The sequence below is a fragment of the Xenopus tropicalis genome, chromosome 6, assembly GCF_000004195.4.
Source record: "Xenopus tropicalis strain Nigerian chromosome 6, UCB_Xtro_10.0, whole genome shotgun sequence".
Lineage (NCBI taxonomy): Eukaryota > Metazoa > Chordata > Amphibia > Anura > Pipidae > Xenopus > Xenopus tropicalis.
Window position 1 is genome coordinate 89,070,526 of NC_030682.2, and position 24,481 is coordinate 89,095,006.

A 24,481-nucleotide genomic window follows, 5' to 3' on the forward strand; every position below is an offset into this window, starting at 1 on the left:
CGTGCAGGGACGCTGAGTCTGCACTAAGGACAGCCAATCAAATTACCAAGTCAAATAAATGTCTAGCGTTTAGAAAACTGCTTATTATTGGGTGCAGAATCCCGCCATATTTAATTTGGGCAAATATTCTTTTGGTAGCCTGACCCTACCTTAGTGTCGAACTTTGAGCTGCCATATTGCATTTACATGATATATATGCTGTATCATATGGGCTTTGACACATTGACGTTTTACTATTTCAGTCGTGCAGCATATTCCCTCCAAACCCAATTCTAACTAGTAGCTTAATAGCTTGTGAGTTTATAGACGCAAATAACCACAAATGGCTCCCTCCACTTACCATTCTATCTATACCTAATACTGCCAATGTCGATTAATCTTTTTTGTTGCATTCAATATATATATGTAGGGACCCATATGGTTAAATGCCTTATGGTGTGATATCCCTACCTCTTCACACATTCCCTTGTTACTGGGCAGAAGCTTTTGTAACAGTTTATAGTTATACCTCATACTTTATTGGCCCATATGGTTGTCCACACCCCTTGCTGTTTTTTTGACTGGTTTTAGAATCAATTACCTGCATTGTATGTGATAAATTTGTTTTTCCCCACATATAAACACCCCCAAAAAGTCCTGATGCAATGTGCCTCTTAATTTACTTGGCGTCAAAATGTTTCAGAGATTTTTAGATTTTCTAAAGGAGACTCTGGGTTTATCATCTAAAATGGATGTCAAATATGGATCAGGTTTAGGGATATTCCAATGCTTATTCTGATAGGAAATAATCTATTTATAGTTAGGATTAGAGGATGTACAAACGTCCAATTCCCAAAGCTAGAAACCTTCCTGCCACTAAGAAAATAAATTCCCTCTTAGGCCTTATAAATACATTTCAGAAACATTTTATGTCCCAAACTGGAATAAACCGTTAATTGCAAAGAATATATGGCCAACTGCAAAGCTGACTTAGAATGGGGTATCTATGTACCGTGTATAGGCCTATTCACCAATGCTTGAAAAAGGAAATTACAATTTTTTTCTGCCCTGAAAATGGCGTTTTATGCATTTTCACGCTTATTTATTAGAAATTGCTTTTGGTGGTATATATATTTTTTTCCTTACATATTTCTGATTTCATACTTAAATGTTTAAATTGCCTTGTTAGCAAATTCCTCCTATAGCCTTCTGGATCATGTTTTATGGATGTTGGCTAAATGGATGTACTCATTTTTGAATTTGAGTTTTTTCTGAAACTTAGCCATGCAAAAAAAATAGGCTCTCAACTGACCTTTACAATAGGTAGGGTTGGGCAGGCAGAGTATGGCACACACAGGCAGGGTAGGGCAGGCAGAGTATGGCACACACAGGCAGGGTAGGGCAGGCAGAGTATGGCACACACAGACAAGGTAGGGCAGACAGAGTATGGCACATGCAGGCAGGGTAGGGCAGACAGCGTATGGCACACACAGGCAGGGTAGGGCAGGCAGAGTATGGCACACACAGGCAAGGTAGGGCAGACAGAGTATGGCACATGCAGGCAGGGTAGGGCAGACAGAGTATGGCATAAGGCAGGTACAGGAAGAGCAGGGCAGGAGACTAGGGAACCATGAAAGTAACTGATCCAAACCACTCTAAAATAAACAGTATGTACTGTACTGTTTACAGTGACACACCGGTGTGAACAATACAGGGCCTTACAGGTGTGAACATTACATTTCGTTACAGGTGTGAACAGAGCTTATGGATGTCTGATGTGTGAACAATGTAGTTGCTTAAACCTTAAATTTGTGGTGCGAACAATGCAGAGGCAAGTTCATCTGAGTACTGATACTTTTTAAGGCTTAGCAATCACAGCAGCCAACAATTAATGGGGGGGGGGAGGGGGCAAACAAGGCAGATACGTGCATCACCATTTGGACATTGCTGTCCTAGAGGACCTTTTTCATTCTCCAGAAAGAGAAACTATCAGTGTTGGATAATGCATTCAACAAAGATATGCAAAACTGTATTTTAAGTGATTACTCTCACTGTTTTTATACATCTTTATGAATCAGAGCAAATTTTATTTCAAATGAATGTAGGAAAGCAAAAAGCTTTGAAAGGTTTACAGTTATTCAGACTGTTGGACCCGGTTTAAAATAGATAAAAAACATTTATACTAATATTTCCTACACTGTTACACCATTATAATATCATCAGTTGCACTTGCCCACTGTAACCCAGCTTTAGCTTCTATCAGCTGGTTTGGAATAAAGTGTTGGATGTTTTCATTCAACAAATATATGAAAAAAAACAACAACTGTATTTAAAGCGGAGATTACTAGGGATGCACCAAATCCAGGATTCGGTGCATCCTTAGTGATTACTCATTGCTTCTATACATCCTTACAAATCAGATGTAATTTTATTTCAAAAAGCTCTTACAGATTTAAAAATATTCAGACTGTTGTACCTAATTTAAAACACAAAAAAACATTTCTACTAAAATGTACTGCATGTGCTATCATTGTTATTGTTATCATGTGTTAGCATTATGATGTCATCAGTTGTACTTGCAATGCCTGTCTGCTAACTGTAACCCACGGCAACATCATTGTGATGTCACAATCTGGAAAACAGCTTTAGCTGCTATCAGCTGATTTGCAGTTATTTTGAGTTTATCAGTTGTGGAGAAAGGACCTTGCTCCCAATACTGTTAGACTTGATTTTTTTGTTTTTTTTATTTATATCTTTTTCTGATTATGTCTGATCAACATAAATCTTCTAGTATATATTCATTTTTAAAATGCATTCTGGTTTTGTTATTTGGCTTTTTTGCAGGATTCGCAGGCCTGAGATTTGTGTATATTGCAGCAGGAATACTGATGTGGGTTTGGTATTGCTACAAGAAGCATAGTACCCAACCCTCACCAGTAAAGCCTCAGGACAATGCAAAGGAACAGACTAAGGCCCCACAAAAAGTAAGGCACCCCAATTACTGCATATAAGCAATTATAGTGAAGTGATAGTGAGATTTTTATTTCACTAATTAACATATCTAGGGGAGAACTGACTCCTATTATATTGGTTTATGGGTCAGACCCTGAAAACAGCCAGAGATAAACAGACACTGATTTAAACTGCAATTACATTTATAAACAACTTTAGCACCACTGACAATTTTTAATGAATGTATATTGGCGTTGCTAAGAATTACATTTTCTTTCATTATGTAAAAGAATAATGGAGGTTACCTTTAATACTACGCTTGTCTTTTTTATGGCTCATACAATGAACTGAGGATGACATCCCATTATTATTCTTTGTGTTACATTATATGTGGAAGTAGAACATGTACTCTAATATACTTTTGCCTCTTTCGGATTTGCAGGTCCCAGACGAACAGTTTGAGAGGGTCAAGTCCCTGAATGTGGTAAGTGATAATTGGCTCTCTTTAACTGAAGCTACATTTGTGTGTCTGGATGAGTGTGCTGCTTAATTCCTGCCTTACAATAAACTGATTGTAGTCTATTCTTTAAATCCCCTGGCAGATTGTGGAGAGTATGTGGCCTTATGTTACCAAATATGTGGAAAAGTTTCTTCGATGGAGGATTCAGCCCCTTATACGGTCACGCTTCAGATATCTGACCAATTTCCACTTCTTTGACATTGATTTTGGCAAGAATGTAAGTATCCCCCTGCCCGATTTTAGATTATAGGGATTATTTAAGTGCAGAAAACAACATGCAAAGGGTAAAAAGGCAACAATCAGGCTTTTTTGCACTTTGTGCACTGCATTGTGTAACTTGGGCTGCTGCATTTCCTGATGCTGCCCTCTGCTGCCAGATTTTGGATCTGACAGTTGCTGCAGAGAGCAGCAAATCCAGGGATACAATTGCTTCCTAGAAAAGCACTAAGAGGCACGCACCTGCACCCTTAGTGCTCTAGTACATGAACTCCTGGTTTCAGTAAATGACTCTTTATGTCTTCAACTCATCTTGCTTAGAGATTTCCGATCAAACAGATTCTAACACTGCCATGTTACTGTTTAGGTTCCACAGGTCACTCATATGAGAGTCCAATCAGATCCAGAGAATAAGCTTATTATTGTGGATCTCCAAGTGAGGTAAATATTGTCTTGTTCCTATACTGTGTATAACTCTCTCTTTAATATTTCTTCCCTAGTCACTGACCATTTGCTCCTATTTAATAGCTATAATGCAGCAGTAAAGGTGGATGTCGGATTCTCTGATCATGCTGTTATAGCCGGAGTGAATAGAATAAAGGTGAGTTATGCTGCAGCCTTCTACTGTATGTGCCTATATTTTTATTGAACATATAATCAACCTTATCTCTTTTCTCACAGCTTGAGGGAATATTAAAAATAGTTCTTGCCCCACTGATACCAGATGTGCCCTTCACTGGAGCAGTGACCCTCTATTTCCCTCATCGACCGGTAAGTCAGTAATAGATAGAACTGGTTAAAGAGGTAGAAGCATCTAGATAGAAGATCTATATATAAACAATTAGTAACTTTTCTCAAATATATTATATTTCATCATTAACCATTCTGGTCTCTGCTAATTCAGTATTTTAAATCTTTTTTTTATGACAGGTGTTGAATTTACGCTGGACAGGAATTACCAACCTTCTTAATATTCCTGGTCTTCAGTAAGTGGCCCCAACCTGACATACTTTTATGCTACTAATTCTCTGCCTATTCTTTCCCAGCTATTCCAGTTGGATTTATTTAATATCAACATCATTTTCCATTAATCCCTCTGTTATTCCCTTCCCACCTGTTTTATATATTTTTTTTTTACAATAATTTCACTTATTTTTCTTGTCTCTCTCTTTGCCTCCTCAAGAACTTTGACAGAAAGAATGATTTTGGACCAAATAGCAAATTTCATGGTTTCACCAAAATACTACACCCAGCCCTTGGTAGCCAACTTTAATATAATGGAACTGCCCTTCGCAGAGCCCAGGGTAAGGCCCAGTATTTCTCTTTTTAGAACTGCAAGCCTGTGTTCCCTTCTGTATCTTTATACAGTGACATAGTATGAGAGTTTCTAATAGGGTGCTGAGATACAAAGTCTCTGGGGAAGTGAATATTATAACTGTGTTTATATTCTATACTAATTTTGACATTTGTTTTGCCTGCAGAACGCACTTCGTATCCATGTGTTAGGAGCCAGGAATCTTGTTGCCAATGACTTTTTCTCAAAGAAGTCAGACCCTTATGTTATTGTTCGTGGAGGTGGTACAATTGTAAAAACAAGGGTGATATCTAAGAACCTGAACCCACAGTGGAACCAGACCTTTGAGGTAGGACATCCCCATAGATTTACATACACACAAACCAGCATTTAGCCCCTGTTCTACTGTCAGTCAATGTCTTCCGTTTATAGTTAAAGATATACACTATATATTATCAGATGCCAGTTTATTTTGTGGTTTGAGTTTTGTTTGCTTTGGCTGAGATTGTAATGACAATGGTATCTGGGTTATAAAGTGTTTGTGCCATATGCAGATGTTATCCTCTCAGATAATGTAACCTCATTGAATATTTTATCTCTAGATATTATTCTCAGTCTTACCAATGCAGGAGATTGAATTTGAGGTTTTGGACAAAGATGTGGACAGAGATCATCCACTGGGCAGGTGAGTATATTTCTTTAAATTAAGGCCTTTTGTAATAGTTCAGTAGCTTCACAGGTTCTAATTTTCTTTATCTTTATTCATTAATACAAATTGATTATTTCAAGGCTGTAAACATTTTGCAGCCAGTTTGGCTTTAATACTAATGTGGTAGTTTTTATAACTATTTTTTCTTTTTGCCTTCCCAATGTCCAGCTGTAAAATTGCTGTTTCCCATGTCCTAAAGAAGAAATGCCTTGATAAGGTAAGTGTCCTCTTCCCATGCTGATACATTTTTATATTATTTCATTGATTTGTCATGTATGTGATATAATTGATGATTCTCCTTCCCCATGCAGTGGCTCCGTTTGGAGAATGTGGAGTCTGGGGAGCTCCATATCAAGGTGGAAACTCTCAGACTTCTTTCAGACTCTGCCAGACTGAAGAAGGTATGTCCATGTTCCTTTTTTTCTGGCTACTTGGGGAAAGGTTGTGATCTTTTATTTTTTTTCATTAATGCATCAAATTTGTTTGGTTTATAGGTGTTAAAGCTGAACAAAACATTGAAATCCCCCAAGAACGAGGAGTTATCATCAGTTGTTCTCTACACTTATATCGAAAGAGCCAGCTGTCTGCCAGTAATAAAGGTGAGTCAGAAGTGATGCCTCTCTCTTGGGCACATAATAGGTCTAAAACTTCTTATATTTGGAGTTACATTTTTTTTCTTATACATGTATTAATCACATCTGTTCCTCTCTAACAGCCGAAGAAAAGCAAATTGAACCCACTGGCCACAGTGGACGTTGTTGTCGGAGATACGGTAAAGAGGACTGGGGTAAGTATAGACAAAACAGTGTCCAACCACAAATTTCTGCACCATATATAAAGTAAAGCAATAATATATTTTTATTAGCTGATTAACAATGGGCTATAGAAGTTTCAGATCCAATAATAATGAGCAAGCAAGTGCATGTCTTTTGATCCAGCTCTCATTTAGAATCTAATTGTTTTATTTAAAGGCCCAAATAAATACTGGAGAGCCAGAGTGGAAGGAGAGATTACAATTCCTATTAAAGAACCCACTGCATGAGAAAGTGAAGCTAATGGTGAGTATAAATAACCTTCACTTATTGGATTCTTTACACTTGTAGTTCATGAGTGCTGGTTCTGGTTTTTTTTTTTTTTGGACCACTTACAAGTGCTATTTTCACAGGCAAGAAATCAGCGCAATCTGCTTCTGGGAAGTTTCTCTGTGCCCCTGTCTAACCTCATCGCTGCTAAGGACATGACCATGGAGGGCTGGTTCCCTCTTGAGTCCAAAGAAAAGAACAGCAAGATTAAGCTGAAGCTGCAGCTGAGGGTATGTAACACAGTGTAGTCTCAATTACGTTCTAGCATTAAAGGAATACTGACATAATAGTAAATTATCTTTCTTACATTCTGTCCTTGATCTCTGATATTGCTTATGTTGTTTATCTCCGCTACAAATTTTCTTTATCCAGCACTGATTGTTGTTTCCTCCATCAGATTTTGGCCCCTCGCACTTTTCGTGTGAAGCCACAGCAACAGTAAGAAGTTAGAACCTAAACCCACCAGAAGAAGCCCAGGGTTCAATCGTCCCAAAGGAAAAGCAAGTCAAGTTATCCAAGTCAAATCCTGGCCCAAAGTCTCCAAGCTCTGATGCCAGAATTTGCTGCTACTTTTGGCAAGAATTAAGATCGTTATAACATGACAAGGCAAACTTTGCTAAGCTTCTCAGAACTTACAGCGGCCTGTTAGGTGTTTGCATTGTTAAAAACCTGGCAAAGACGTTTGGCCTCGGATTACATGAAGGAGGAGGAAGAGGAGGATTAAATAGGAGGAAGGAAGATTAATAAGAAGGAGGAAGGAGGATTAATAAGAAGGAGGAAGGAGGATTAATAAGAAGGAGGAAGGAGGATTTAAAGGGGACCTGTCACCCTAAGAAATAATTCCATTTTTTTTCTATTGTGTTTGTTAAGCAAAATTAAATACACATACTATATAAATGATATAAATCTTGTTTCCTTTAGTCTTGGGAATATACAATCACAGCCAGCAGGCAGCTGCCATTTTGTGGGCACTGTTATTATGGCAAGCTTTGTATCACCCCAAAATCTTGTATATGTGCCAGAATGGGGGACCTGATGCCCTTGCCCATGCACTGGCTACACAATTAGATGGTGAGAAAGTAGAGGGAATGTGAGTGCTGAACGGAAAGTTTAAGTAATTGTCGGCCCCGCCTCTATGCCTAAGGCATAGAGGCGGGGTAGGCAGTATATGATTGACAGCTGGGATTTTTAAATGCATTTATAATGGGTTTGAATGTGTTAATATAAAAATGAATTTTGGTTTTATGTTTAATTTGAAAAGGACTTTTATTATACAGCTTTTTATGTCTGGGTGATAGGTCCACTTTAAAGGACATGTAAACCCCACATACAAAAATTTAATCAGAGAACAGCCTCTTTGAAATCTTTCAATACCTGCCACACTGGTTGTCCAGAGGTTAATAGTAAGGTTGCAACATCTCCTTAATCACTTAGATTTCCTTCTCCTCCTGTAACCCACTTGCCCCTGCCTCGGGAATTTGCTTTGTCTTTTAGCTCCTGGGCATGCTCAGTTGTTCTAAGCTCAGATTACTAAACACGCCCTCGAGTCGAGCAGCCAGTAAAGAGATGGCATTACTGGTTCCCAAAGCAATTCATTTCTAGCTGTCTGCTTCAATTTTTTTGCCTGTGTGAGCCTGTATTCTTGATGAAATGTATGCTGAATAAGGGTCTGTGTGTGTGTAGGCTGTTGCAGATTTAAATGTAACTGATTATGTATCAGAGGAAAAATGGCCACCGGGTGAAAGCTGCTATTTGCTTTAGGAAAATGTGATGGTGCTGGCAAGCAGAGGGGATATATGCAGTACAAATGATGCCATTTGGGTGGGGGAGGCGTGCCCAACTGATATACATTGTAGGCAAATGTAGGCTTTACATGTCCTTTAACACCAACATTAGAGAGGACTTATGGCTATATTTACATAGACCTTTCTGATAAAGCTTACTTAGTTTTTACCTTTCCTTCTCCTATAAGGACAGATAATATGTTGAGACCTTTGACAGACTAAATTTCCAGTGTATAAGGAACTAGTGGGGAAAAACCCTGTTTAAATGTGTAAAAGCCAACTTATGAAACAGTGAAATTTCCCATGTGTTTCAGTCAAAGCAGATAACGTGGCAAAAAAAGACTATAAAGTAATAAATATTCAGACATGAGAGGAATGTCACTAAATACCCTAACTGAACAATAGTTTCTATTCAATGGTTTTACATGTTTGTCCCACTTGCAGTGTTTTCATAAATTATAATAATAATAATCCTTCCCCCTGTACCTATTTCCCTTTAAGTGCCACAGATCATAGAACGTACGATCTGCAGTGGGAAAAGGACTGAAATGCCACATATCATAGATACTTTGTTCCGCTGTACTTTGTGGCTTTTAAAGCCGCTCCTTCGCTTTCCGCTTGTTCCCCAGCCTCTAGGCAACAAGCAGAGGTGGGGAACGTGTGGCCCCAGGGGTGCAATCGCCCAGGGGCCCCATAGGAAATGACAGGCACTATGTGCCTGTTATTTCCTAGTCTCCTGCCTCCCCCCGGCACCACCCACAGTTCCTGGGTCCCTCCTGCAGATCTCCAGCCTGCTTGTCGCCAGGTTATTGTCACATAGACACGCAAACATACACTTATTACACAAATACACACTTATACTTACACACACATACATTTTGGGGGGGGGGGGGGGTTAACAATTGTGGATTTTTTTTTTTTTTTTTTTTAATCGAATCGTTTGTTTTTTTTTTTTTGCCTGAAAAAAATTTTTTATTGCCATTGTGGATAGCGTAATTGCTAACCGCACTGTGCAATACTGTTTGTATGTTATTTCAGTGCTTATATAACATTTTCAGTAATTGGTGCATTTTTAGTAATTTTGTTGCATTTTAAGTTCTGCATAACTGTTGTTCACTTGATTTTGTCCATAAAACTAATTTACCCAAGCCAAAATACTCAAACTGTGATTCTGACTGCAGATTTCACTAGGTTAACTCCCCCCTTAATGATTTTAGTGTTTTTTTGGGGATATTAACGATTTTATTGCATTTTGCATTGTTCTTTTCCCATGGAAATTTTATATGCTATTGATTTGGGTGACTCTGTATACCACATAGTCTGATAAATCTATGCATATTGGGCATCAGCCTGTTCAGTAGACCTTACACTCATATTTAGAATGTTTTATCTTGATATATTACAAAATGTGGGGTAAACAATGGGGTAAAATGCAAGTTTAGTGATGATTTTCAGAAATTTAAAAAAACTACTACATTTAGCATAGCTTTGTAGTTTAGTAGTTTGCAGAAGAAAGATGTATTTACAAATTTTTGTTTTGTCAGAATTTGTACTTTCGGAAAATATATGGTTTTCTATGGTCTCCATACTTTTAGGGGGTCTTATGGCACATAATACATATACCGGGAGCTTATATAGCAGCGTTCAGAGTGTCAGACCTGAAAATCCAAATACACGATTTTCATTTGGGTGCCTCTATACACCACATAGTTTGGTAAATCTATGCATACTGGGTATCAAACTGTTCAGTAGACCCCTGACTTTCATATTTAGAATGTTTTATGTTGATCCGTTATGGAATGTAGGATATTCCCACACTGGGTGGGAGAACACTATGGTAATTGTCAATTACCTGAAAGTGTCTGCTTTCTGCCAGCTTTCTTTTTATTTCCTGGGTGGTATTATGTATGGTTATGCATTTTTTTCTATGTTACTTTGTTGCACTGCTGTATGAAAACATTTGTGTATTTGTTTAATTAAGGAAAAAAGATCACTTTTTTTTTTTTTTTACAAAAGCCCATTCAGTTGGGCTTATACAGAAAAGGTGCATAAACACTATCTGAACTTCAAATAAATAAATAAAAGTTTTACACAATCCTTTGTGCAGTCAGAAAGAAATGGTTTCCCCTTTAAAGCAGTAAAGGTGGCCATACGTGTTACAATTAGGTCGCAGGAAAGATTGCTCATACCATCCACTAATGTTCAGGGCTGAGTCGCCAGACATGAAGGTAGAAACAGGAATTCTACCCCTATCCGACGATTCATCCCTAAAGGCTTGCTTTTGCCTTTTCTGTCCCGCTCGATCGACAATTGATATCCACGGCTTTTGCGATATCGGTCGCCGCATCAATCCACTATACACACACACCAAATATTGTATGAAACCTCGTTTTATACGATAGCATCGCACATGTATGGCCAGCTTAAGGGAGAGTCCATTACTTATCTGTAAACACTTAGGCAGCAAATATGTAGAAGTGTGCCAGAGTCACTTCTGATGCAACATTTCTTCCCCTAACACTAGCCCAGTCATTTTACAGACAAGCTGACCATGACTGCTTTTGTAATAGCAGCACATAAACCCTAGGTAGGCAAAATGTGGGAGCATGCCAAAAACTTACTGTGTGAACCGTTCTACAAGTTTCTCTCACCAATTGGTTACAAAGAATGGAAGGCAGACAAGGTAGTACCCCACCACAGGAACAATATATTAGGGCGCATCAACTAAGAAGTTTAAAAAAAAAAACCATATATATATAAAAACTTGATTCAAACATGGCCACAAAACCGCTACTGAAAAACAAGAGAGTGATGGCTAAAAATATTAAGCAACTGCATCATTTAGCTAAAATGCTTTTTTCACAATACAAATATGAATAACAGTTTTATAAAAAGAAAAAAAATGAAATTCAACCATCAAGAAGGTAAAAATGTTTATTTCCCTTAGGACAGTCATGGATCTTGAATCCTTTAACTTTGTCTTTAAAAGGTGCTTCCACCATGGCAGGTCAGTATTTTCCTTGTACCAGAACAATCTGTGGTACATTGATACAAATGGTGCTGTGAATACCCATTTTGTTTCCTGAACATTAAATGCAAGTGTCCTTGACCATACAGGTCACGTTAGCCATCATACAGTTTCATTAGCTTCACCGTTACCAAAATGTTAACCACTGCTAGGTTTTCCTGCATGTGCTCCCATTCGTTGAGGGTCTTGTGATGGATAGTGGATATGTCCAGGAGCACGAAGGAATGGTGGAGGTGCCATGGGTGGGAACATGTGTGGGCCATATCCTAAAAAACACAAGATAAACAGTTGCACACCACCAGAGAACTGTGACTTGAGTACAAATAGCCACTGTAACACACATTTTATATTAAAAACACATCTTTCAGTCAGCATACTATTTATTCTACCCTATGAACAAATAAATGGAAATATGCTATCTTTTCCAAAAGATAAAAAAAATCAATATACACACAGTCTGCTACTACAGAGGTTGGTGTAGGGCAATATTATTAATAATACATTAATTGTAATGAAATCTGCTATAAATGTGTGTTTTAATTAAGCAACAGAGTACAACTAGTAGAGAAAATGTCCAAAACACAATGCAAAAATACTAAGGATACAGTTATATTGCTCCTGAGCTAATGTAGGATTCTGAATACTCTCAGTATGTAAAAAGTGCCTTTACATGGAAGCTTGTAACAAACATTACCTGGAGGTGGCCCACTTAATCCAGGTGGAGGTGGAAGAGAAATGTTCACTAGAGCTGCTGACCCATTAGGAGGCAGGTTAAAGTAATTAGCTGAAGATTCTTCTTCTGTTGGTGGAGGTGGCAGGGCTGGAGATAGAACAGAAATGTTTTATTAAACAGGCTGATACTTTTAATTCATGATTCAATTTGGAAAGTCTCACTTATGAAGAAAGGCTGGCCAAGTTATATTTGTTTACACTGGAGAAGAGGCGCTTAAAGGACATGTAAAGCCTACATTTGCCTACAATATATATCAGTTAGGCAGGTCTCCCAAATTGCATCATTTGTACTGCATATATCCCCTCCGTATGCCAGCACCATCACATTTTCCTAAAGCAAATAGCAGCTTTCACCCGGTGGCCATTTTTCCTCTGCTACGTAATCAGATACATTTAAATCTGCAAACAGCATACACACACACAGACCCTTATTCAGCATACATTTCATCAAGAATACAGGCTCACACAGGCACAACTGTCTCTGATAGAAGTTTTGCTTTGTTTTGCACTGTAAAAGCTAAGCTCAGGAGAAACAAATTGAAGCAGACAGCTAAAGCTGAGTTTCTATGGGAACCAGCAATGCCATCTCTTTACTGGCTGCTAGACTGGGGGGCGTGTTTAGTAATCTGAGCTTAGAACAACTGAGCATGCCCACAAGCCAACAGCCAAAGCAAATTCCTAAGGGAGGGGGCTGAGTGGGTTACAGGAGGAGAAGGAAATCTAAGTGATTAAGGAGATGTTGCAGCCTTACTATTAACCTCTGGACAACCAGTATGGCAGTTATTTAAAGATTTCAAAGAGGCTGTTCACTGATTAAATTTTGTGTGTGTGGGGTTTACATGTCCTTTAAGGGGTGGTATGATAACTATGTATAAATATATAAGGGGATCATATAATAACCTCTCTAATGCTTTATTTACCAGTAGGTGCTTACAACTGACATGAGGGCACCCACTCAGTTTAGAAGAAAGGAGGTTCTGTTTAAATATTCAGAAAACCAGTCGTACTGGCTGATACATTATATAGCTTCAAGAAGGGGTTGGATGGCTTTTTAGCAAGTGAGGGAATACAGGGTTTATGGGAGATAGCTCTTAGTACAAGTTGATCCAGGGACCGATATGATTCCCATTTTGGAGTCAGGAAGGAATTTTTCCCCCCTCTGCGGCAAATTAGAGAGGCTTCAGATGGGGTTTTTTTTTTTTTTTGCCTTCCTCTGGATCAATCTGTTAAGCAGGTTATATATAGGCATTAAGGTTGAACTTGATGGATGGATGTCTTTTTTCAACCTAACTTACTATGTATTTTATAACAATCTTTATGAACTTGAAAATGCCACTGTTAACGTTAAAATTACTACATGTGTTTGCAAAAATTACAGTGCCAGACTATATCAGCGATACTGCCTAGGCGCTTCAGGTATCTATTAAATTATAGTTAAAAATGTATGTATGCAGTCAACACAGGCTTGGGCAGCTATTTGCTTGACTGGTAATGTGGACTTAAGTTGGCCAACCAGTTTATCAACATTTTGCTTGGAAAACTGGACAATCCTATTAAACCTCTTCAGCTCTTACAGCAATGGAACCCACAAAGTTTAAATTAAGCTACTTATGTCAGCACAGTTGGGAACTGTTAGGCTTCCAAACTGACTGTGTCACAGAACTTAAGGGTAAGCAACAGGCAATGATTTTTAGGGTGAAGACTACTCCAGAAAATACCCTGCCATAGACAATATTGAGAATTGCCTTTGCTAAAACAAATGTAGAGACAAATATTAGTAAATTATCAGCATTAGTCATGACAAGTAGCTGCTACTAGTAGTCTGTGTGTCTTCCCCCTTATTCCTTGGAAAAGTGACCTTATTAAGATTATAATTAAAATTATAAGGCATTGCTATTGTTGGGCAATACACAAGGCTGTACATGTCCAATAACATTATAAAGAAAAAAACATTTAAAAATTATATCTTTTTGACCAGAGCCTTAAAATAACATTTATTGGCAGCAACAACCAGCTTTCTTCTACATGAAAAATGTTTTCAACCTACAGGTGTGTTGAGAACCATGAACAACATCTGCCCCCTGTTTATCTCCTATGAAATACTAAAATAATTGTATTCTAAGAGGAATTTCACACAGGACAATTTCTAGAATTTTATCTCCATGGGATGAAACAAAACACAAGAAAACATCCCCCAATCCTGTGTCACTGCGAATCATAGGTATGCACTAGGAACTTGCCATGATAGGTGTGTATCAGCAATTCACAATGACACAGAATATGCGGGTGTTTGCTAGCATTTTGCTTACCTCTTACATGGAAGTAGTAATCACTGGGGACAAAGCAACAGAAATCATGTGCCATGTGCAATGACCCTATGGCATATGCAAAGGATTTTTAGACACCTGAAAAGCAGCTTTTATAGTCTTCCACACAAAATAGTAAAGGGAAATGTAGAAATGGGTGCTCTTTAGCCCTAAAACCATGAGCACATTTCAGGACCTGAACAGCACTGATTATGCCACTGCCCTAACTAACATTTGCTATGCAAATGTGAGCCCTAACTTAAGTCCTACTGAAATCTGAATGACAGCACCCATGTTTAATGTAGCTTTTTAAATATGATGCACTAAAGCTTTTTTCCATTCCAGCATGGCACGTTTAAATGCCCTTTGGTTTTTTTTTTTTTGTAACTGTCCCTTCAAAGAAAACAGACCTCCAGGAAGTCCAGGAACAGGCTCAAGTTTCATTCCAGGATCACTTGACCCATCACGTTCTCTCTCTTTTCCGCGGGCTGCCTGAGACCTAAAAAACATTATTCATGAAAATAAAAACTAAACAATAAGCATTGGCAACAAAATGTAATCTAAAACGCACATTTGCACTGACAGATACTCAAATTCATATGCTGTTATACCAGTGCTTTGACACTTACCTTCCCCACTTCACATTGAGTCGACGTCCATTCACAATTAACTTGTTAAAGGATTTCTCTGCTGCCATTTCTGCTGCCTGTCTAGTGGCAAACTGAATAAATGCACATTGCTGCCTTTGAACTACAGTAATTGTCCTTATTTCACCAAACTGATAGAAATGATTCCTGAGAATGGAAAAATATTTTAGACTGTTATAGCTAAAGAGAGACAATTACACAGCATACAACATACATCAAATCTAAATTGTAAAAGGTTAATATGCAGCCAGCTTGTAACATTTTGGTTAACAGATTTAATCCAATGATACCTGGGTACACTTTAGAAAAAGAAGTATTTACCTGAGTTCTGATTCACTGATGGTGTCTCCCAAACCCCCAACATAAAGAGTTGTGATGCTCTTGTCCTCTGGTGGATCCAGACGTGGCATCGTGGAGGCTCTTTTCAATAGTTTGTCTGCGACAGGGTCATTTATACCATAGTAGCGGTCTTTGATATTCTGGTCCGCAAGAGGATCATCAGGATCAGTGGGTTTCTCATGTCTAAAGTTAAAAAAAAAAAAAAAAAAAAAATCAAGGAAGTGAAATTGCCTGTGAAAAATTTTTTTTTTCTTTACAACCATTTTATTCTATTTTTCTTTGATTTTGCACAGTACCTATATGGACATTCCTCTCCTCTTTTACATTCTCCTTTCACCCAGAAAGAGCAAATATGTGGTCGGTTGCGTTTGTAGTAAGGGGTGGTGCGAGCAAGTTTTAGCAGCATATCACTGCTAGATGTAGCTTTCCCCAGAGCACCAACAGGTCTCGTCCCATCAGAGTTTGCAATCTGTGAGAAATAAAAGGGTTTACTTACAGTGTCTTGCAAAAATATTCGGCCCCCTTGAACTTTTCCACATTTTGTCACATTACAGCCACAAACATGAATCAATTTTATTGGAATTCCACGTGAAAGACCAATACAAAGTGGTGTACAAGTGAGAAGTGGAACGAAAATTATACATGATTCCAAATATTTTTTACAAATAAATAACTGCAAAGTGGGGTGTGCGTAATTATTCAGCCCCCTGAGTCAATACTTTGTAGAACCACCTTTTGCTGCAATTACAGCTGCCAGTCTTTTAGGGTATGTCTCTACCAGCTTTGCACATCTAGAGACTGAAATCCTTGCCCATTCTTCTTTGCAAAACAGCTCCAGCTCAGTCAGATTAGATGGACAGCGTTTGTGAACAGCAGTTTTCAGATCTTGCCACAGATTCTCCATTGGATTTAGATCTGGACTTTGACTGGGCCATTCTAACACATGGATATGTTTTGTTTTAAACCATTCCATTGTTGCCCTGGCTTTATGTTTAGGGTCGTTGTCCTGCTGGAAAGTGAACCTCCGCCCCAGTCTCAAGTCTTTTGCAGACTCCAAGAGGTTTTCTTCCACGATTGCCCTGTATTTGGCTCCATCCATCTTCCCATCAACTCTGACCAGCTTCCCTGTCCCTGCTGTAGAGAAGCACCCCCAGAGCATGATGCTGCCACCACCATATTTGACAGTGGGGATGGTGTGTTCAGAGTGATGTGCAGTGTTAGTTTTCCGCCACACATAGCGTTTTGCATTTTGGCCAAAAAGTTCCATTTTGGTCTCATCTGACCAGAGCACCTTCTTCCACATGTTTGCTGTGTCCCCCACAAGGCTTGTGGCAAACTGCAAACGGGACTTCTTATGGTTTTCTGTTAACAATGGCTTTCTTCTTGCCACTCTTCCATAAAGGCCAACTTTGTGCAGTGCACGACTAATAGTTGTCCTATGGACAGATTCCCCCACCTGAGCTGTAGATCTCTGCAGCTCGTCCAGAGTCACCATGGGCCTCTTGGCTGCATTTCTGATCAGCCTGTGAGTTTAGGTGGACGGCCTTGTCTTGGTAGGTTTACAGTTGTGCCATACTCCTTCCATTTCTGAATGATCGCTTGAACAGTGCTCCGTGGGATGTTCAAGGCTTTGGAAATCTTTTTGTAGCCTAAGCCTGCTTTAAATTTCTCAATAACTTTATCCCTGACCTATCTGGTGTGTTCTTTGGACTTCATGGTGTTGTTGCTCCCAATATTCTCTTAGACAACCTCTGAGGCCGTCACAGAGCAGCTGTATTTGTACTGACATTAGATTACACACAGGTGCACTCTATTTAGTCCTTAGCACTCATCAGGCAATGTCTATGGGCAACTGACTGCACTCAGACCAAAGGGGGCTGAATAATTACGCACACCCCACTTTGCAGTTATTTATTTGTAAAAAATGTTTGGAATCATGTATGATTTTCGTTCCACTTCTCCTGTGTACACCACTTTGTATTGGTCTTTCACGTGGAATTCCAATAAAATTGATTCATGTTTGTGGCTGTAATGTGACAAAATGTGGAAAAGTTCAAGGGGGCCGAATACTTTTGTAAGCCACTGTACATGCAACTTTTAAAATACAGAAAAGGATGATAATACACTGATATTCTCATTATGTTCTAAAAGTACAGCAACCATCAGCATTCTTAGGAATATCATCACCACAATGAAATCAAACATACCTCTCTTTCCATGTTCTGTGTATAATACTCTTTATTCACATCAGATCTAGGCATCTCATCTTTTAGGGATGCCCCAGCATCTCGTACTTGAATTGGCAGTCCTAAGTTAAGGCACAAAACAAAAATGGGTTAAAGAAAGAATGGGATTCATCATGCAGGAAACAACAATACCCATACAAAAAGATTTTACTAACATCATCTATGTAACAGCAACATGTTAGCAGTCAACTACCCCTTCCACAAATCCTCCTTTGTATTTGCAGCTGAAACAAAACCTGTGTGTGGACAACATATTCCTAAACTTACAATATGGACAAGAGGCAAAATTGAATTTTGTATGAGAGTTTATCATTTACAAATCTTATTCTATGCATTAATTTAGTTTTAAGTTGATTCTCCTTTTCCTGCTCTAATAGGTTTTAAACAATATACATTATAAAAAGGAAACTTCTACATAAATACCACTTTATGTGTTAAAGTGTTACTACATTGTGTTCTGACACAGAACAGAAATTTGTAGTGCAGCTTAACACTGCTAATAAACCATCACCCCGTGACAAATCTTTGTTGCCGCGGACGACTAATCTCCCAGCTATGCCATCCCACCGGCAAGAATGTAAATCGCAGTGAGATAGCATACGCGTCGCTACAATTTGCCCAAGTCACCCAAAGTTGCCTTGAGAGCAAGCTTGGGGCGACTAATCTCCCCGTCTGCCACTGCCCTTAACCTAAGTCAGACCCCAATTAAATTAAAAAAAACCCACCATATTCAAGGTCAAGCAGACAGGTCTGACAGACATTTTTCAACTTGCTGCACGTTTGGCACACTTCGGTCTTCTTAAAGCGCATCCGAACACCAGGACACCAGCGGAACACAGTGAATGGACGAGCACAAATCTGAAAAAAATTTTTTGCTAACATCAAGAAAAACTAGTGTATTAAAGGACTTGAATTGCAATGATCAAAACATCCGCTTATATGCAAATATAGGATAGTAGCTCACTCCAAAGAGGAAACAACTGTGTATGTGAGAGCAGGCACTCAATGAGCAGTGCTCAAGGTATACAACTTAAAGTCAAGTAGATTTATTGAAATACCAACAGCAGAGCTAGCCTACCTGTGGTGAGTTTTATATTAATTTTTCTTTATTTCTGTATAAATCTCACTCCAATGAGGAAAAAATGTATTACAAAAAAAGGATAACAGGAGAAAATGTGTAGATGTGTAATGTGAAGAGTAGAAAAGAATAAAGGAAAGGACCAAAGAGGACATAATTAAGGCTAGAAGTCAAATGAAAAGAAAGGCTCAAGGAGACTATATAGAGGGAAAACAGGAGAAATTCAGAAAATAGGGTTGAGTGTTTCTTTGATTTGTTTAAAGTTAAGACATTGAAAGCAGATACGCTTTAAAAGGAGCTGTGTTAGCACGGAAGAAACTAATGCTTATTGATTCTCCAACACCTATGCATGACAGTATATGTATATCATATAAACCAGATACAGTCACTGCCCTTACTACCTCTGTAGGTAGTACTTTAGGTAGTACTGGCTTTCAAAAATAAAGGCTCTAAAGGTTTTTCCCCCACTTTAAATATGCAACATTATTAAGGACGGCAAATAAATGTCGCCTTGCCCCAAAACATAGTACAGGTATCGGACCACTTATCCAGAAACCCGTTATCCAGAAATCTCCGAATTCTGCACTTCTGTGCTAATAAAATTGTTGTATGCAGTGATCGTGTCATGCTGAAGAGGAATGGAAAGCACACCAATTTATTACCACTTACGTAAAAAACACTAAACTTTTAAGCGCACAATAACCCAATCAAGTGCACCTTTTTACTTTACCTTGCACTCCTTTCCATATTTTTCTTTGGTCTAAAAGAAAATGCATAAAGTTATTTCAATGAACTGAACAAATATTTTATAAAAATTCAAATTATATGCTAAAACAATTTGACATAAGCTGCAGATTTGGCAGTTTTAATATGAGTGGGGGCTGCCCAATTGATATCTGTAAGAAGCATACTGAGCAGATCTAAAAATTGCATCAGCCCACGTCTGCCTTCCTCTCCCAACAGGTGAGCATAGGGCCACGCTATGATCGAATCACTGGTTTAGGAGATCAGATCTGCCTGAATTTGCCAAGTCTGGCCATCCGCTTTTGGGCCAAGATAATGTTCATGAGGAAACTTCACAAAACGAACAGATCTTTTTGTGTATTGCCAAATGAAAAGAAACTGCACAAAGCAGGAGTCAATTGTTGGGGGGCTACGTAGCCCTTCCTAATTGCAACTGCTGCAAAGAATAGCACAATTTTTTTTTCAAGTGACAGTTACAATTAAAACATGAAGTTCAACAAGTATTCATGTAAAAGAACAAATGAAAATAAAGGGATGAAACATGCCACACTTACTATACTTTCAACTTACAATTACATTGAGGGGCAGTTGTTTTTGGCTCTAAATTCTAAAAAAGCAAGAAGGCAAAAGCACATTTTCTGATACATGATTGAGTACCACTGTAATAGCTTTAAAACTAGTCATTACTCTGATTATAAGGGCTCTGGCACACGGGGAGATTAGTCGCCCGCGGCCTCGCGAGTCTTTTTCGGCGATTTGTGCGAAATCACGCTGCTGCATCTGCCATCCCGCCGGCGACTTACATGTTCGCCGGTGGGATGGCAGGGGTAGGCAACTCGGGGAGATTAGTCGCCCGCGAACAGGGAGTTTTGCCGCGGGAGACTAATCTCCCTGTGTGCCAGAGCCCTAAAGCACAGTTCAACACTGGTACCATCTTGGAAACATACTGAACTAAAAGTACAGCCACCCTGACCGATATCTGATCAAGACTCAGACGCAAGTCAGTCAAAAAATTGTATAAGGTGGAGGGCACAACATGCCATTGTCCTCTCCAGACAAGTCTGTACATCACCCCTACGTAAGCTGTTTGCCCTAGGCCCTTCGGGTTCCCAAACTAGGAAAAATAGTCACTTATCTGGGGACATCAAGTTATACAAGATATAAAGATTTGTTTGTATTACAAATATAACATGGCAGCCTTTGTTTAACTAATTAAAAAAGTAATATTACTCAATAATATAGCTTACCATCCTGATGTATGGATTTTCGCCAAGACATGTCTGACACAAAATGGGAAAGTCCTGGAAAAACAAATCAAATACTCATTCCACAAGGAAGATAAATAAAGTTCACTTGTGTAGAGAGCCACAAAAGGCATCTGACTTCTGTTTATCTTTCTGTTTAAGTACTATAAGTGTTGTATTTTTATTAACATTTATTTATAAATGCAGTGCTGTTTAGTAGAAATATATATACACTGAACATACAGATAGCATACAAATACAACAAATAACAATAAAAGAGGTAAAGAAGATCTGACCCAAAAAAGCTTATTCTACACAAATGACATTATCTGTTATATACTGTATGTGTTCCCTTTCGCCCAGTTGCAATAGTTACAAAATTGCTGCTCTGTGGGTTTACAGCATTTTATTAGTATAGCTATATTAGTTCTTAAGTAAACACAATTTTTTGAACAGTGCAGGGTAACAGTACATTACTTTTTTTGGTTTTATTAGCTTACAACCTAAAAACAAAATGACCAAGTTTGGATATACCAAAGGTAAGCTGCAAAGTGCACTTAGATCACATTCACAAAATAGGCACATCATACGGATTTGCCATTACAAGAGTGCAAGCCTTGACCTCTCATACCTCTCTACCCTTTATATAGGGGGTGAAAAAGAAACAAGAGGTAAACCAAGGCATCATCATTCAGCAGCGTTAACCAAAGGCCCCAAGCCATCTATTTTGCCTCAAACAATAATTAAAAAAAAAAGTTTAAAAAAAATTCGAATACCACCTCTGCAAAGAGATCTGTTTCTTAAGGAGACATACACAATACCTTGCTCAGGTGAAAAGAATAGTTTCAGACAATAGCTGTGGAAATAAGGCTGGATGAGATTGTAGTGTTTCTGAAGCAAACACACAACTTTTACCAGTGCAGGGCAATAGCACAATGTATTAAATATTTTGAAACACTTCGATTTTTTTGGTGTTACTGTTCTTTTAAAGTAGGTGGATTGGGCGCAAGAGAACTGGGGTATTTTAAAAAAGAGCATACAATCTTTTCAGAATACACTGGTTTTGTCTTACAAACAACCATGGACCATTGGGTCATTGTTGGTTGAGGCATATATTGGTCCTGAAAAAGCCTGCAGACAAACAACTTTGTGCACAATTAAAAAAAAAGTACAGTACCTTCCCATGTGCTTATATTTGATGTTCCAGTGTGCAAAAGGTGACGCAGTGTATCATCCAATGCAAGGGATACCTGTTCCTATCTCTGGTCAATACTCATGGACCAACATGTGTGCAGTATACATGATTAAATTCACTTGTGACATGACTTTTGTAGGAAACACATTATGGATGGCCAGAAATAGGTAATATGTAACTATGTAATGCATCAGTTAAAATGTTAAACTGTTGATTCAGTCCCTAAGATGAGTAGGGGAGGTGATACAAACAAAAATTCATGTAGGTAAGCTTGGTGGATTCAAAAACTCAACAGTCTTGGCTCCTAATGTTTAAAAACTTAGAATATGATATTTCTACTGTTTTTAAAACATTGTTTTATTCATTTTTATATTATTTATGTGGATGCTGTGTACTGGATGCGAAACTGGACTTCAAAATTAAATAGTAACAGATATGAATTGGCTTTGTAACATTTTCAGAATAGAATGCCATCTTTAACCATTTCTTGCACGTTGTCCCAAGAGTAGAGGATCTTGGGGGAAGTTCACCACTTACTAAGTTATGCGTATAAGTGTGTGCTACATATTTCTTTTCTGAAAAGGTTTTCAACCATGCGACGTGTATAGCAATTTTTCTACTGTTTGTTTGGGATAAAAGCTCAAATGACTAGAACGGCAAAAAGCAAAGTGGAGCTGTGATTCCTCTTCACTTTCTCATGAGCCTATGCTACATGAACTCAGCAGGTTTTTGCAAAGGAAAATTTGCAAAGATGTCCAATCATCTACAGCAGGGGGCTCAAACTCAATTTACCTGGGGGCCGCAGGAGGCAAAGTCAGGATGAGGCTGGGCCGCATAAGGGATTTCACAAAAAAAAGTCCATGAAGGCTTGCATTATCGCATAATGCAAGGCAAGGCGGGCGGGCGCTGTTGATTGCGGAAATGATGTTATGCCATCATAACAGTTATTATGGGAAGACGTTCTGTGTGCACAATTAGCTCCTTAGTTAGCAGCTAATTGTGCACACAGAACGTCTTCCCATAATAACTGTTATGATGGCATAACGTCATTTCCGCAATCAGCAGCTCCTGCCCGCCGTGTCTTGCATTATCCCTTGAATCGCAATAAAAATCGCGATCCATTCATTGCTTTTGCGAAGGCGTTGGTGCGGGCCACAAAATATTGTACCGAGGGCCGCGAGTTTGAGACCCCTGATCTACAGTTCTTCAGATAGTTTGGGAGCATGGCCACAATTAGCCAAGCTGCTGCCGACTTAAGAAGACTAAGCACAATGTATGTAGGTAATCGAGGCCCCAAAAGTTAAGTGCAAAAAAGCTTCCATTAATTGGCCAGACAGATATAATATCTTTCATGTAGTCCCTTAGTGCAGCACTGCTCATATCTGGCAATTAATGATGTGTGGGTTGACGACAAAGTGTCAGAGTTAAAATTTGGCCATGGGTTTGGGTAGGGTGCAGGTCAGACTATGGAAGTCCTCTGCTCCTTAAGATTCCCTGTCTTGGAACAAGAGGTAGCAGAAGTAGAGTATGGAGCAGGAAGACTCACGGATTAAGGTTTTGTGGGTTAGGGTCAGGGGAAGGTTGGCTTTTTCCCAAGACCGTAGATTACTACTGGCAACGTAAAAGGTAAAATCTAGTCCTATACAGAGCATAGTTTAGGGTTCAAACACATCATCATGCAAGTGCCATAAGTACCTATCACTTTCCTAGCCAACAAATACAGTTAAAAATAGGTTTAGCACTGCAGCTGTACTGCACTGGGAATAACAGAGCTGGCACGACTTGCAGTTCAACACTACTTCCATGTACTGTACTGAAACTCGCTGCTCTGATGGAGCCAACACTGTAACGGAATAGCCAGCAGCAGGCAGAACGCACACACAGCGGCCGCCGTACTACTAACCCGCACAGTACAGGGGCACACTGACGCTTATAGCTAGTTCATTACTAACCAGTGTAACCTGGCACTCACCCCTCCCTATCACATCCCTAACCCGCACCCAGCCCCGTTCTACAGCCAGGAGTCTTTTTCCATTTCTACCGTGTCTGCAGCGAATTCCTACTAAAGTACAGTGCCATTCACTACTCTCCGGCCTACCGCTCACTTAGAATTCTAGTCTTTACTAAGCGGCTTTCTCGATGCTAACATACAGAAACCTGGCCATGATGTAGCGCACAAATCTACCCTTCCTCACACACTAAGAACTCACCGCGTCTTCCCAATTTTGCCGATTGTACGTGTTTGATCCGAGCGACGTAGCCATGTTGACTCTCACCACGGCCCGGAAACCAACAGAAAAGCCTAGCACGAATGCGCAAACTACATACGCTAATACGCGTGCGCACTGTGGCACGTATGAGACCGGAATAGAGAGCTGAAATGCTT

General features: G+C 39.0%; 2 protein-coding genes across 5 annotated transcripts; one reads left to right on the forward strand and one right to left on the reverse strand.

Moving 5' to 3' along the window:
- Window positions 1-2,694: 2,694 nt before the first annotated feature.
- LOC105947570 (extended synaptotagmin-1-like) lies at window positions 2,695-7,509 on the forward strand. 4 transcript variants are annotated; one of them, XM_031904637.1, is made up of 16 exons: window positions 2,695-2,963; window positions 3,374-3,415; window positions 3,534-3,668; window positions 4,035-4,268; window positions 4,349-4,438; window positions 4,598-4,653; window positions 4,851-4,971; window positions 5,149-5,310; window positions 5,564-5,646; window positions 5,839-5,887; window positions 5,982-6,071; window positions 6,165-6,269; window positions 6,386-6,457; window positions 6,642-6,728; window positions 6,836-6,982; window positions 7,150-7,509. In XM_031904637.1, the coding sequence occupies exons 7-16, from the start codon at window positions 4,867-4,869 to the stop codon at window positions 7,192-7,194; spliced, it is 945 nt and encodes a 314-aa protein (XP_031760497.1). In that variant the 5' UTR covers window positions 2,695-2,963; window positions 3,374-3,415; window positions 3,534-3,668; window positions 4,035-4,268; window positions 4,349-4,438; window positions 4,598-4,653; window positions 4,851-4,866; the 3' UTR covers window positions 7,195-7,509. The 4 variants fall into 4 exon arrangements, with proteins under 4 accessions (XP_031760497.1, XP_031760498.1, XP_031760499.1 ...); XM_031904638.1 differs by having other exon boundaries at window positions 4,035-4,438; XM_031904639.1 differs by lacking the exons at window positions 2,695-2,963; window positions 3,374-3,415 and having other exon boundaries at window positions 3,428-3,668.
- Window positions 7,510-11,454: 3,945 nt separating this feature from the next.
- On the reverse strand, window positions 11,455-24,376 carry rbm22 (RNA binding motif protein 22). The gene is made up of 11 exons (NM_203777.1): window positions 24,306-24,376; window positions 20,904-20,957; window positions 19,643-19,672; window positions 18,560-18,692; window positions 17,796-17,896; window positions 15,885-16,057; window positions 15,571-15,771; window positions 15,232-15,396; window positions 15,013-15,101; window positions 12,259-12,384; window positions 11,455-11,830 (listed from the first exon to the last, which is right to left on the reverse strand). Exons 1-11 carry the CDS (start codon window positions 24,357-24,359, stop codon window positions 11,703-11,705), a joined length of 1,254 nt encoding a protein of 417 aa, NP_989108.1. The 5' UTR covers window positions 24,360-24,376; the 3' UTR covers window positions 11,455-11,702.
- Between the last annotated feature and the right edge of the window lie 105 nt (window positions 24,377-24,481).